The sequence below is a fragment of the Hippopotamus amphibius genome, chromosome 9 (genome assembly GCF_030028045.1).
Source record: "Hippopotamus amphibius kiboko isolate mHipAmp2 chromosome 9, mHipAmp2.hap2, whole genome shotgun sequence".
Taxonomy (NCBI): Eukaryota; Metazoa; Chordata; class Mammalia; order Artiodactyla; family Hippopotamidae; genus Hippopotamus; species Hippopotamus amphibius.
Genome location: NC_080194.1, coordinates 122,910,384 through 122,925,035, shown reverse-complemented (window position 1 = coordinate 122,925,035; position 14,652 = coordinate 122,910,384). Strand labels below are relative to the sequence as shown.

The following is a 14,652-nucleotide window of genomic DNA, read 5'->3' as shown; positions in this document are numbered from 1 at the left end:
AAGAAAAGAGAGAACAGACTCACAAACATAGAGAACAGACTTGTGGTTGTCAAGGGGGAGGGGGTTGGGGAAGGGATAGAGTAGGAGTTTGAGATTAGCAGATGTAAACTATTATATATAGGATGGATAAATAACAAGGTCCTACTGTATAGTACAGGGAACTATATTCAATATCCTGTGATACACCAAAATGGATAAGAATGTATATCTGTGTACATCTGAATCACTATATTGTACAGCAGAAATTAACACATTGTGAATCAACTATACTTCAATTAAAAAAAGAAATAAAAGAGAGGTCAGTAAATTGGCTGGTCATAAAATAGATATATAGAAACTGGGGCCTCTTAGAGCTTAAAGAAGCCAATTTTTTAGGTTCATATTATATTGAAAAGTGAAGAAATGCCATACGGTATTATAAATAAACTGTGGTACATTTAAAATATTTTAAATGTTTATTTACAATAAATAAACACAACTGCTCTGCAAAATAAATATACTACTAATAAGCTAATTAACTTGTAAGAGTATTAACTCACAGTGTGCTGAATCAGCAATGGGGACACATTTACAGTCCACAAACATCATCGAGCCCTCACCCAACCCACAGGCTGCTTCATGTTTATCCCAATAACTCCACATGCTGCTAGCTGCCACCCTTCACAAACCACAACATATCTTCAGCAACAGAAAGCGGAAATAACGGGGTGGGATTAGAGCTCTAGTTTCAGACTTCATGACTAGTCACACCACCAGCTCTAAACCAGCGAGTAGTTCAAGGGAGAGAGCCCATGGATGTGTGACTTACAGATTCCCCGAAGAGAGGCTGAATGAACTCTTCATGTGAAAAATGAAGTCTACTCTCAGGGCTTGGATTTAGAGTAGTACAGCTTCTGAGCGTCAATCTGTGAAATTCTTGTCAGTGGAGGTCACTGTGATGTGAGTTGAACTTGGATATGAGGTCTCCAGACCAACATTTCCTGGGCCAGGACCCAGAAACTGAGCATCAGAGCCAGGGTCCACCCAAGGGGCTGGAGGTGCAGTTTGGGGCACAACTTGGTTGTGGCTCCACACTGTCGCTAAGGCCCCAAGCTCATGGCTCTGGTGACCAGACAGCTGCATCTGAGAAGGCCATGCCTCAGTAGGACAGCTGCAAAGGTGGCAGATACGGCAGTGGGCAGGAGGCACAGTGGGTCATGTCCTCCTAACTTTCTCTCTTTAGAATTCTAAATTTAGAAATCTAAGCTGGAGACTGAGGTAGAGGGGAGAGGGGAAAACTACCAGAACATCAGCACTGCAGCTCCTGTGTGGGGTAAAGAGGAAGACTTAACCACTGAGCAAGGCTCATGAGTCCAGCCTGGGAATGAGCAGTCAGCCACGGTCTCCTCCCAGACCTTCCCCTGTTCAGCGATGGTCTTCAGGCCCCAAAGAGAGGAGCGGTTGAAATCTGAGAGGTGACAACCCCATGCCCCAAGCTCACCCTTATCAGAATCAGAGAAAGTGTTCACCAACAATACGTGTAACCAAAGGAACAGGTATTTACAGCTACTGCTTGTTTTCCTTCCTTCCTTCTCTGTGAATCCTACTTCAAAGCTGGTTGAAGATGGAGGAGAGGTCACAAACCGTCCACACCTCCAACTGAGGGACTTTTCTCTGCCACACTCCTGGGCAGGATCCATCCTTTTCTGGAGCCCATGTCTTCTTTCTCCTTTACTTTACTCCTTCACTTTGCTGGCCTATATCCTTGATTAATTTTCTACAGAAGTGATGTGGTGGGTTCAATTTCCATTTGCCCATCTGAAATTGTCTTTGTCCTGTCCCTCCACCTGACTGACGCCTGAATTCAGTATAGAGCTCATTGTCTTCCAGGAAGCATCTGGGTCTTTCTTCAGTGTTGGACATTGGATGGATCCCTTCAGTCTTGAAGTTTGTTTTCTTCTACTCTAGGAAATTTTCTTGTTTTATTTCTTCTGTAGTTTCCTCAACTTCATTTCCTCTGTTTTCTCTTTCTGAGATGCTTATCAATTGAATATAACAACATCTCCTGGACTTACTCTCACGTTACCTGTCTTTTCTCTCAACTTCTCTACTTCTCTTATCTTTTTGCTCTACTTTCTGGGAGGTTAATTGATTTTATTTTCTGGCCCTTCTGCTAAATTTTTATTTTGGCAATCAGCTCTTTCTTGTTCTCAAAGTTTTTCTTCTTCATGGAATTCTGTTGCAATCTTTTAGATGCAATCTTTTCCAAAATCTTTGTTTTGTTTTGTTTCCTGCATTTCCCTACCCGTATCTCCGTTTTGTTGGTTTGTTTTAGTCTCTGTCTTTTCTTGGCTCCCACCCTCAAGTGTTCAGTGATCCTTTATTGTCTGTCTTTTCAGAGAGACAAATGAGGCACCAGGAGGTGAACTGCTAGCTTTGTGTATGGGGGTAGGGACCAATCCATAACGTGTCGGTCTCTTTTGGAAGCAGGTTCAGTTCATCAAGAGGAGGGATCTCTGACTGCTTCCAGGTGGGGAGTGGGAGTAGGCCCAGTGGAGATGAAATGGACTCTTTCACTCCCTTTCTCTGCAGTCCTAAGCTTTCCAGGATTCTGTGTCACTGAATTAGGTCCTTGCTCAGCCATTTCCCCCTCTGAACGCACTTTAGATGCTTCTCCATTGTGAATTCATATATTTTATTCCCTTTGCTATCATTTTAGTGGAGTCTCAGGAAAAAGAGAGCTCAGATTTAGCTTTCGTAACTCCCTGTCTACTGCCATGGTGACAGCATCTTAATGAGGCCTCCAGGGCGTGTGTTCAAGGGCCAAGGACCAGCCTCTAATATATAGTTTTCTTTCTCAGGGAGTAGGGATGGAGCCCCTGAAGGCACTGGCATCCTTTTCCTCAGCCCAGAGATGAAGCTTCTTGTCTTGTCCCAGACTCCCTCCCCTTTGACTCAACCGATTTCCAGTTAGCTTTTAAGTTGGAAGGTGCCTCCTGCTAAGCAGAAGAAGTACCTTGGTCCTTGTTATTGCTGCACTGGAAGGAAGAGAATAAATATCATGAAGCAACTGAAGAAGAAATGGATCCCAGCAAGGCCAAGGGAGCCAGAGAGAATGTCCAGAGAGTCAGGTGCTAGCTTGGTCATCTTCTCTAAAAGCTCCACTCCCATCAGGGCCCTCAGTGTCCTTGGACTTTCAGGCGCTTGTCCCTCTGGGGTGGGTTGAGTGGCAGAGGAGAGGAGAAAGGGAGGAATCCTTAGATTCTCCCCAGAGATAAGGGCAGCATTTCTCAGAGTGATTCCCTGGACCACCTGTGTTGGAATCACGCGGGATGTTTTTAAGTGCTGATCAGTGAATCTCGGAGGCAGTTTTCAGTTAAGAACTGCTGGATTGGGCTTCCCTTAGGACAGGCCTTTGTGTACCCCCTTTCCTTTGCCTACAGTGTGCTTTTTGTTCTACTTAGATCATAAAGTCAAAACACTGTCACTTCTATGATCCTCTCAGATGAAAATAATTCTACCTCTGAAATTCCACAGGTGGTATATATGAGAACTAGAAAAGACACCACAAACTCAGAGTTAGACTAGTAGAATAAATTCAACATAGAGAATACATACATGTCCTTTAAGACACAGAATGACTTCCAAGATAAAAACAGAAGATGCTAACATATTTTTATATTAAAAAAAAGAGACACCAGCAAAACCCCAAAGTCAGTTTAAAGGAGGTGGTCAGCATAAAAACAAACGAAAAAGAACATTACAGATGTAAAATATGATCGTGGCTATCCAACCCTGACCCAGAGAGAGATGGCAGCACAGACACAAAGATGTCGGTTTTAAAAGATGCGGTATGAATGCTGGCTCACTCCTCAACTTCTTTGACTCTAATTACACAATACCAAGCAGCCTTCATCCAACCCTGGCTTATTATTACCTTCTTTTAAACTGAGGAACAATTTATTTCAGTGAAATGCATGATCATAAGTGGACAGTTTGATGAGTTCTGACAAATATTTATGCCCATGCAACCAACACCTCGATCAAGATATGGAATGTTTCCATCACTTCAGAAAGTTTCCTAAGATCTCCATTTAGAGAACCCTCCCCCCAGCTCCGAGGCAAATGCTTTTCTGGCTCAGAGTGTGTCTCTGCCACGCAGCGCCCTGTTTCGATGTTTGTCCGCACTGCTGCACGTGGTGAGCATCTGTTCCCTCTTTGTTGCTGAGCATACTCTGCTGATGGATATAACCACCGTGTGTCTCCGTCCTCCTGGAGATACATGTTTGGGACATTGACAGTTTGGGGCTCTTCCAATGACAGCTGCTGAGAAGAGCCTCACACAGGCCCTTCGTGGGTACAACTTCTGTGCCTGCTGGAGGGAGAGTTAAAGCTGTGTGATGTGTAGACGTGATGGTCCTCACCTTTTTCACTTGTGACTGAGACGAGAACAAGGGGGCCAATGCTCAAAAAGGTGAGCGTGATGATGAGCTTAACACAGGCACTACCTGCACTGTCAAAGCAGAAGCTGGTCAAGTAGATGAAGGGGATGATCGCCCAGGCATAGAGCATTAGCATCGAGACAACAGCTGGGATGTTTGCCGGGTGCGTAAATGCTTCTTCATTGTAGTACAAAAACAATACCTTAGGAAAGCGGGGTAGAATTTGGAAAAGTCACTAAGAGTCAGTCCCAAGCATTAGAGAAAGGATATGATAATCTCAATTTTAAAAATAGGGTAGATAAGGTTTTATCAGTACTCCCTTCCCTCACTCATCCAGCAGCACAGAGACAGCTGGCTCTGCCCCTGGGAATCAGTGCAGTGAGATCAGGGGTCAGAGGCAGAACAAAGGAGGACGTGATCCATTGTGCAAAATGATCAGGGAACCTCAAGCTGCACAACTCAGTCACAACAAACTTGCACCCCTTGGTGCCCTGGTGAGCTATTTCTGGGCTATAAACACATGTCCCCAAGGCACTGTCTTTTACTAGCTTGAGGCAGCAGTTGTGGGGAAGACAAATTAGAAACCCTAGAGCAGGCCACTCTGCTCCTAATGATGCTGGAACTGAACTCATCTTTTATCGAGGGTCAGCCATGAAGGTGCTTTCACACCCTTTGTGGCCAATAAGGGGCTTAGTTGCCAGCCTAGACTTCAAGTCGGGTTCTTGTTCTTCACAGGGTCCCCAAGGCAAGCCCCCTGTGATGTGCAGGGGAAGGGCCTAAGCACCATGCAGCTCACCAGCAGCAGCAGAGTGGGGATGAGGAAGGAGATGAGGTCCCACAGCAGAGCTGAGAGCCAGAAAGTAGCCACGTAAACACCACTGATGAACTGGACCTGCTTGGACTTGACAGATCTCTCTTTGACTGTCAAGATGGAAAGAGAGCTAGACAGGAAAGCCATTCCAAAAAGCAAGTTGATAACAAGATAATGTCCTTTAGGGCCCCTGCAAAAGACAGGATATAAGAAGAGAGGTAGCCGTTTAAATAGAACTGCTCACAGCAACCATATTCCAAAATAACAATTTGTGATTAAAACAAAAAACATAAAAAGGAGGAAGTAGGTGGTAAAGGGAGAAGCACTGCAAAGGGAGAAGACTGAGGAGGGAAGGAAAGTCACACATACTCATACAAGATATTCTCCGAGGTCTCCATGTTTGACTGAGGTTGAGGGTGGTTGAATACCGTTATTGAAGCCCTGGCACCAGAAAGCAACTTGAAGAGGACATTGTCCACCAGTGCCAGTGCCAGGGCAGTGGAATGGTATGCCTGGTTGTTGAATAGTGCTGTTACTATTGTGTGGTCCCCCACGTCTTCAAAGGAAGCTGCCACTAGGTAGTTCTGATCAAAGACCTCGGGTTCCTCCTCTAACTTTTTCAGGAGGAATGGCTCCACTGGACCTAGAAGAGAGCAGACCATCTCAGAGCATCATACCAGGCGCAGTGAGGCAGAGAAGACTCGCCTTTGGCCTCCCCTAACCACTGCTCCTCCTGGGTATCTATCTCATCACCAACCCCAACCCACGTCTGTAAGTGGGCTCCTCCTGACGTGGCTGTGCCCTGAATTCCAGCGGTCCCCTCTGCCCTCAGGGCTGCCTCCTGCATAAGCCCCATGGCCCTGGGGCCTCAAGAAAGTTTTCGTTTCACTGACTGGAGCCGTAGAAAAAGGTCTTGTCTAGTCATCTTTTAAATCTCACCCTGTCTACTCCCCTCCTCCCTATGGCCTTGATGCAGCCCAGGCCCCACCAGCTTTCCCTGGACTGTGTGGTTCTGACGGAGCTCCTTACCTCCTATCTAGTCCCCCCAGTCTCACCTGAAAGGACATCTGTGATTACATGCACCCTACCCAAAAATTTCAAGTGACTGCCCCTGCTCTTGGGATAAAGCTGAACTCCTACACAGGACCTACAGTGCCCAGCTGCTATCCAAACTATGCTTCCTGTCCTGAAATTTTAGCCATGCCTAAGGACTTACCATTCCCCATGCTTACAAATGCTCTTCTCGTGGTTTGGAATGTTCTTTGGGTTACGCTCCCCTGCTATGGGTCAGTTCCTATTCATACCTTAGGCTTTTAACTCTGGAGCGTCCTCTGGCCCTCCAAGGCTGAGATATGTCTATGTGACCATCATTTACTGTTCTTTTATAATGTAACTCCACATGATCTCTGGGCTAGAAGCTCATCAAGGGCTGGTGGTAACACTGTTCATCACTGGACTCCCAGTATACAGTGTCAAGTGAATGATATGATCCACCTAGAATTCTGGAATTTTTAGTGCTGGAAGGGACCTTCAGTCACAGCAACAACAATAATGATAATTGTACCAGTGGCTGAAGGTTACTGATTGCCAATGTTACAGTGTGCAAAGCCCATGATAGGCACCTCCTCAAGGAATCCTCTGATGACAATGTGAGGAAAGGTTTATTATTCTCTCCATTTTGCAGTAGAGGAAACCAACGTTTGGAGAGGTAGGACACTACAATTCCAACCATATTGCTACATCATGTTCTGCATTTGGTATCTTTACTAAAAAAAAAATGATTAAAATTTTATTTTAAATTAAAATATAGCTTGAATGTAATTTAAAAAAATCAAACAATTATACAAAACTTACAATGAGAAATGGCAATGCCATGGCCTACCTGTCACCATCCCTGGTACCTGCTCACTAGAGACAACCTCTTTGAAATCTTTTAGTTGGTATTTCTTCGGATTGCTAAATAGCCCATTTCTCTATTGACATCCTATCTTGGAAGCAAAGACTTTGTTCTCGTATGACTATCACCGCCCCCTATGACTTTCCCCTCCACTCTTTTCCCCCTAGAGTTGTATCATAAATTCAGTCTAAGTCAGTTTTGACATTACTATGACAAAGTAAAAGTTATTCACAGCTGAACCAAGTAGTATATTATGACGTATTTCTTTTTTTGTACAACTTCCCTCTCTGAAGTTAATAATGTTCTCTTTTTCTCATTTGCTTAGTTTTCTTTTCATCTATCACTAAGTTACCCACAAACTCCCTTGGTAGAAGTGTAAATCTCTTCTCAATGCATTCAGACGTAACAGAAAATTTATCAACTTCATTTTTTGACAAGCTTTAGTCCCTAGAAAGACACAATTTGGTCTCATTTCTAGGAACTCTTCCTTTCCTGTCATTTGGCTTTTGAAAGATGTTTTTCTGAGACTTCTAGTTATTCACTCTGACTTCAGGGAGCATCACATGGCCTGGAAGCACATGGCTTCACTACAGGGAGCAATGGGCCTGCTTCTTGCCCCGTTTTCCTGGGCCTAGTACTTACTTAGCAGCTGCAGAGGAATCTGTCCCTCAGCCATAAGCATATCTGTAAAACGTTCTGAAAGCTGAGGATCCAGCCTGGAGTTTGGAGAAATAAAGAATGGAACAATAGTTTGACCATATGTTTTTAGGGTCAGCTCCAAGGGGACATTTTCCACGCTTGTACTGAAGTTGAGGAATGAGAAGCTGACTATAAGGATCACCAGAGGTACCAGGATCTGTATTGACAGCATCATCATCCAGTTGCGCCAAGAATATGTAGCCCTTTTCAAGAACATGGCATAGAATTGTTGGCAGAGAAGGCTGAACTACAATTTAAAAAAAGAGGGATACACCATTAATATGGTCACAGGTAGAAGCTGGCAGGCAGTTAAGTGGCTTATGTCCAATTGTATTCTCTCATATTGTGTCTAACATTTTGATTATGTTAAACATTGCTTCAGATTAGAGTTCTTTGACCTAATCATTTGATTAACATTTAATGGCAGAAAAAGAAGGCACAGATTGGAAACAGTCTGGAAGAGTAGCCTAAACAGATACCAAATATAAACATGATACAATTGTTTTTTACCTACCAGATTGGTAAAAATTTTAAGTTGATGAGGATATGGGGAAAATACCATTGCTGGCGTTTTAATTTGGTATAACTTTTTTAGAAAACAAATTAACTGAATGAATAAAATTAATTTGGTATCACACAATCTTTAATCTAGAAATGTCACGTCCAGTAATGTATCCTACAGGTCTACTTGTATAAGTATGCAGGACGTCCACAGAGATGTCCCTGTCGCATTGACAGTAAATATCAAAGTGTGTAGTCCTGTGCACTGAGATCCCAAGATCCAGTGCTGGGCCCAGAGGCAACAGACTGGAGGTGGGCACCGCATGCTCCCACCCAGCTTCTCTGTGGCGTGGCACTAGCTGGGGCAGGCTGGGGGTGGGGGGCTTCAAGCCTCAGGTTCCAGTGTTCCTTGTTCCCAAAATACCAAAAGAAAATCCTGGAAGTCTCTACCAAGCACCCCCCAAGTTTCCCACATTCGACATGATGGAGGCTCCTTTCCCCTCAAGCATTCATCAAAAGGCACTGCTATCAACCTGTCAGAGGCAGTGCTCTGAGAAATACTTCCTAGGAAGGTTCTGGAGCTGTTTCCAAAAGCAAAGCTTGGCCAAGTAGAGGCCAGATAGATCCTTCCTGGGGGTTGGAGAAGAGCCTCCTGTATAAGAAAGCAGCTGGCCTAGATGATCTCCAAGACCCTTTCCAACTTGGAGGCTCCAAGAATAGCAGCTTCCCCTTGAATAGGTGATTTAAGACTATGAAACAATGAGATTAATCTCTTCACTAACCCATGAAAACCAGTCTCATTATTTTGTAGCATAGCTTATAGATAGCTAAATCAAGACCACTATATAAAATGCATATCAATATTCTTTTTTTAAGCATTAAAAGAATGTTGTAGGTTGTCCATGTATTTCATAACACTATATTTTTTTTAATTTAAATTCCAGGTGGTACAATACATGATCTGTTTCATAGCGAAAGATTAAAAAGAAAGATTAAATATGTTTTTTGGCCAGTAGATTTAATGCTTTTATTCTTTCTTCTTCCTGGTAAAAGGAATGGCCATAACCTTTTCTATGATCTTTTCTGATATGTCCTTGGGTTGATCCTGGTCAGAAAACACCAGCATTCTGCCTTTGAACTGGAGCAAAGAGCATGGTACTGCTGAAACCCCGCAGAGCCATTCTTTTATGCCTAAAATCTGCACATTTTTTCTTAAGCCCCTATTAAAGACTGATATATACCTCTTGACAGAATAATATCATGATTCGAAGAACGAAAAAAATCTGCTTTCTTGCATGCATTTGAAATATTTGCTCACCCCAGTGTTTGGTTGGATTGGTAGGCCAGACCGTATTGAGAAAATCCTTGAATGAAGACGTTTAATTCTGTCAACAGGAACTCTGCTAACCAGCGGGTGAGAATGGAAGGATGGAAGCTTGATGATTTGCATATCTATACTGGAATCTACCAACTTACTAACCCTAAACCAAACCAAAAACAAAAAAGAAATAAAAATTCTCAAAATCACATTTCATTTTGTTTGGATTAAGAATGAAAGTCATGTAAGATATGAAAAAAATAAGTTAGGACAAGAAAAATGAAAGAAAAAAAGAACTGCACCAAGATTATATACAGCTAGCAAGTATATACTGCCTAGAAAGGTCTTAAATAGGCACTAAGAACTGAATTAACTGATCAATGGCTTTTCCAAATAACTGAGGCAACACTAGCATAAACAGATTTAATTACTTTCCTTAAAAGATACCACACACAAATTAAAACAAAAATATCACTTAATATCTATTTTATGAGTAAACCTATAAATTATAAAATGCAGCATTGCTGATAGTCTAGGCCAGGGATTTGTAAACTATGGCCAGTGGGCCAAATCCAGCCCAAGGCCTTGTATTTGTATGGCATTGAGCTCTGAAAGGATTTTATATGTTAATATTATTTTATTTTATTATTTAAAATACTTATTTATTTATTTATTGGCTGCATTGGGTCTCTGTTGCTGCACATGGGCTTTTTTCTCTAGTTGCGGAGAGCAGGGGTTACTCTTTGTTGCAGTGTGCTTGGGCTTTTCATTGTGGTGGCTTCTCTTGTTGTGGAGCACAGGCTCTAGGTGCCTGGGCTTCAGTAGTTGTGGCTCTCGGGCTTAGTTGCTCTGAGGCATGTGGGATCCAGGGATCACACCCATGTCCCCTGCATTGGCAGATAGATTCTTAACCACTGTGCCACCAAGGAAGTCCCAGGATTTTACTTTTTTTAATTTTTTTTTTTGGGGGGGGGGTACACCAAGTTCAATCCAGGATTTTACATTTTTAAATGGTTACATGGTTAGATGGTTATCTAAGTGCCTACATAATACCCTTGATTATGCTACCAAGCCTACGTAGCCTAAAGTATTTACTACCTGGCCCTTTAAGAAAAAGTTTGCCAAAGCCCCCACTCAAAGCAAAGAGATGTATTCATTGTTGGCAGCAAACTGTTAGGTCAAGAAACATATTTTTATTCATAGTCTTTGGGCCAGTTATTCTACTGCTAGTAATTTGTCACAACAAAATAATAAAATAACCCAGTTATCTGTGGCTCATTTTCCCTCCAGCATGGTTTTGCAAAAGACAGTGAATTGTTATTTATTTTATCCAAAAATTTAGCTTTTTTTTTTTCTTAAATCTTTTGGCTGCGCAGCACGTCATGTGGGATCTTAGTTCCCTGATCGGGAATTGAATCTGTACCCCCTGCATTGGAAGCACTGAGTTTAGACCACTGGACCACCAGGGTAGTCCCAGCATCTTAAAACAACAGTAACCATTTACGTTCTCACACATTTCCTGTGGGTCAGGAATTTGGGAGTGGCTCAGCTGGGTGGTTCTATCTCAGGGACTCTCCTCAGGTTGCAGTCAAGCTATCGGCCAGACTGCAGTTGCCTGAAGGCTGGACTGGGACAGGAGGCTCAGCTCCCAAGATGGTGCTCTTATGTGGCAGTGGGCAGTGTGTGGTTCTCTGAGTATAGTTCTGACAAGAACATTGGTTGATGGTTTAACTAACGTTGATGATTAAAATAAAAGTGCAACAACAGATGTATGTTAGAACTTCACTCATTCATCCATGAGATGAGCAACATTTTTGTTGGACTGAATAACACTTTTTTAATACTGAGAGAGTATTTCCTCAAATTCCATTCTTAATGAAATTGCTTCAGATATGACACACTTTTAAGCTTAATTCACACTACTGACATTTTCTCAATCATTTTTTTAATCTAGGTAATCAACAAATCATTAAATTAAACCCCAATTTATACTGTTTATCAATTTCCATGTGGTAAATACTCTCACCATGATTGATTTCAAATTATCAACATAGCATTTCCATCATACAGATGTAAGTAGATGTAAAAATAACCTCAAGAACACTGATAATAGTAAAATGTAGCCAAATCATGAGAAAATTAAGCTTTTCTTATTATCTTTTGTGATTATTGTGATTTATAAGAAATAGATATTTGATCTTTGTCCCGGTTCTGGTATAGAGCGCCTAAAACCCTTGTAAATTTCTAGTGATGAGAGCCATAAAAGTATCTTTTGTTATGTTAATGGGTGACTTTTGTTTTTTAATTTTTAATTAATTAATTAATTAATATTTATTGGCTGTGTTGGGTCTTCGTTGCTGTGCGTGGGCTTTCTGTAGTTGCAGAGAGCAGGGGCTACTCTTCATTGCAGTGCACAGTCTTCTTGTTGCAGTGGCTTCTCTTGTTGCAGAGCACTGGCTCTAGGCGCACTGGCTTCAGGAGTTGCAACACGTAGGCTCAGTAGTTGTGACACACGGGCTTAGTTGCTCTGTGGCATGTGGGATCTTCCTGGACCAGGGCTTGAACCCGTGTCCCCTGCATTGGCAGGTGGATTCTTAACCACTGCACCACCAGGGAAGCCCAATGGGGTGACTTTTGGAAAGCAGGAAAGGATGGGGGTTGGTTGCCATGGGAACCAACAACCATGTGATTAGAGGGTTAGAATTTTGACCACCTTCACCCAGTTCCCCCACCTCCCTACTTTCAGCCTTTGGCAACCACAAATCTATTCTTTGTTTCTATGAGGTCTGTTTGGTTTTTGTTTTTAGATTCTACTTATAAGTGAGATCATACAGTGTTTGTCTTTCTGTGTCTGACTTATTTCACTGAGCGTAATGCCCTCAAGACCCATCCATGTTGTTGCAAATGTCAGGATTCCTCTTCTTTTTTTTTTTAAATGGCCAAAATAGTGTGTGTGTGTGTGCGCGCGTGTGTGTGCGTGTGTGCATGTGTGTGTGTGTATCAATCACATTTTCTTTATCCATTCACCTGTTGATGGACACAGGTTGTTTCTACAGCTCAGCCATTATAAATAATGCTTCAATGAACATGGGGGCACAGATATCTTTTTGAGGTAGTGAGTCTATTTCCTTTAGATATATAACCACAAGTGGAATTGCTGGGTCATATGGTAGTTCTATTTTTAATTTTTTGAGGAACCTTCAATATTGTTATCCAGAGTGAGTGCACCATTTTATATTCCCACCTCTGAACACAAGGGTTCCCTTTTCTCCACATCCTTGCCAACACTTGTTATCTCCTGTCTCTCTGCCATTCTAACAGGTGTGAGGTGATGTCTTGTAGTGGTTCTGATTTGCATTTCCCTAATGATTAGTAATGCTGAACACCTTTTCATGCACCTGTTGGCCATCTGAATATTTTCTTTGGAAAAAAGTCTACTCAGGCCCTCTGCCCATTTAAAAATAGGATTTTTTTTTTGCTATTGAGTTGTATGAATTCTTTATATATTTTGAATACTAACTCCTTATCATATAAGTGCCTGCAAATACTTTCTCCCATTCAATAGGCTGTCTTTTCATTTTGTTGATCATTTCTTCTGCTGTGCAGAAGCTTTTTTATTTTGATGTAGTTCTACTTGTTTATTTTTCCTTTTGTTGCTTGTGCTAATATCCTCCCTTTGACTATGAGCTGAACCTAGTGACTAACTTCTCATGAACAGAATATAGCAAAAGTGATAAAATGTCACTTCCAAGATTAGGTTACACAATGAATGTAGCTTCCATCTTGGTCACGTTTTCTCTCTTTCTCTCTTTCTCTGATCACTCACTGTAGGGGAAGCCAGCTGTTATATCACAAGGTCACTCCAGCAACCTGGGAAGAGGCTCACATGGTAAGAAACTGAGGCCAATAGATACCAAGGAACTGAGGCCAGCCAGCAACAACAGGAGTGAACTTGGCAGTGGATCCTTCCCCAGCTGAGCCTTTAGAGACTGCAGCCCTGGCTAACAGCTTGACTACAAGCACCTCAAAAGGGACCCTGAGCCAGAAGCACCTATCAACCAGCTCCTGGACTCTTGACCCACAGAAACTGTGAGGTAATAAATGTTTGTTGTTTCAAGGTTGCTAAGTTTTAGGGTAATTTGTTATGCAGCAATAGATAATGAATATAAACCAAAAAAAAAAAAAAAAGGTATAACAGACATGAGACACCTGAAAGGGAAAAATCATGCATAAGTAGTAGTCCCAGGAGGAGTGGGAAGAGAGGATGGATTAGAAGAGAGATTGGTTGAGAATTTTCCAAAACTGTCCAATATCAGCAAACACAATGTGAAAAGTGGTAAAATTCCTAAGCAGAGGAACACAAAGCAAACCACGCAAAGGCACATCACTGTAAAAATGTTGAAAACCTAAGACAAAGAAAAAACAATATTTAAAGCAGCCAGAGGTAAAGGACAGATTGCATTAAAAGAATATTAATAATATTGGCAGATGACATCTCAGTGGACATAACAGAAGCCAGAAGACAATGGAATGGAATGGATAAGCAAAAATGATCTATTCATATAACGGAGTACTATTCAACAATAAAAAAAAGTATTTATTATACATACTACAACATGAATGAACCTCCAAAAAATTATTCTAAGTGAAAGAAGCCAGATATAAGATACATGCTGTATGATTTTCCACATGTGAATCCAAATGATTCCCTTCTTCAGAAATGCCCAGAATAGGTAAGTATATAAAGACAGAAAGTAGACTAGTGGTTGCCTTGGGTTAGAGATGGGAACAAAGAACGTTTGCAAATGAACATGAAAGATCTTTCCAGAGTGATGAAAATGTTATAATATTGGATTTTGGTTACGGTCACACAACTCTGTAAATTTACTAAAAGCTATCAAACTTTATGGTGTGAATTACTGATTAATGTTACAGTATGTAAATTATACCTCAATAAATCTGTTTTAAAAAGAAGACAAGAGAAGACAAAAGAAGACATTGTAGA

The 14,652-nt window shown here is 41.8% G+C and overlaps 1 protein-coding gene across 1 annotated transcript in view; it reads right to left on the bottom strand.

Annotated features, from left to right (window-relative positions):
* The window catches only part of LOC130860594 (ATP-binding cassette sub-family A member 17-like), a 137,088-nt gene that overhangs the window by 32,384 nt on the left and 90,052 nt on the right, over positions 1–14,652 (bottom strand). Inside the window, exons 18-22 of the mRNA XM_057749001.1 lie at positions 9,648–9,810; positions 7,772–8,075; positions 5,602–5,875; positions 5,218–5,422; positions 4,404–4,623 (exon numbers count right to left, since the gene is read on the bottom strand). Of these exons, the coding sequence (XP_057604984.1) occupies positions 4,404–4,623; positions 5,218–5,422; positions 5,602–5,875; positions 7,772–8,075; positions 9,648–9,810 (1,166 nt within the window). The remainder of the gene's footprint in view (positions 1–4,403; positions 4,624–5,217; positions 5,423–5,601; positions 5,876–7,771; positions 8,076–9,647; positions 9,811–14,652) is intronic.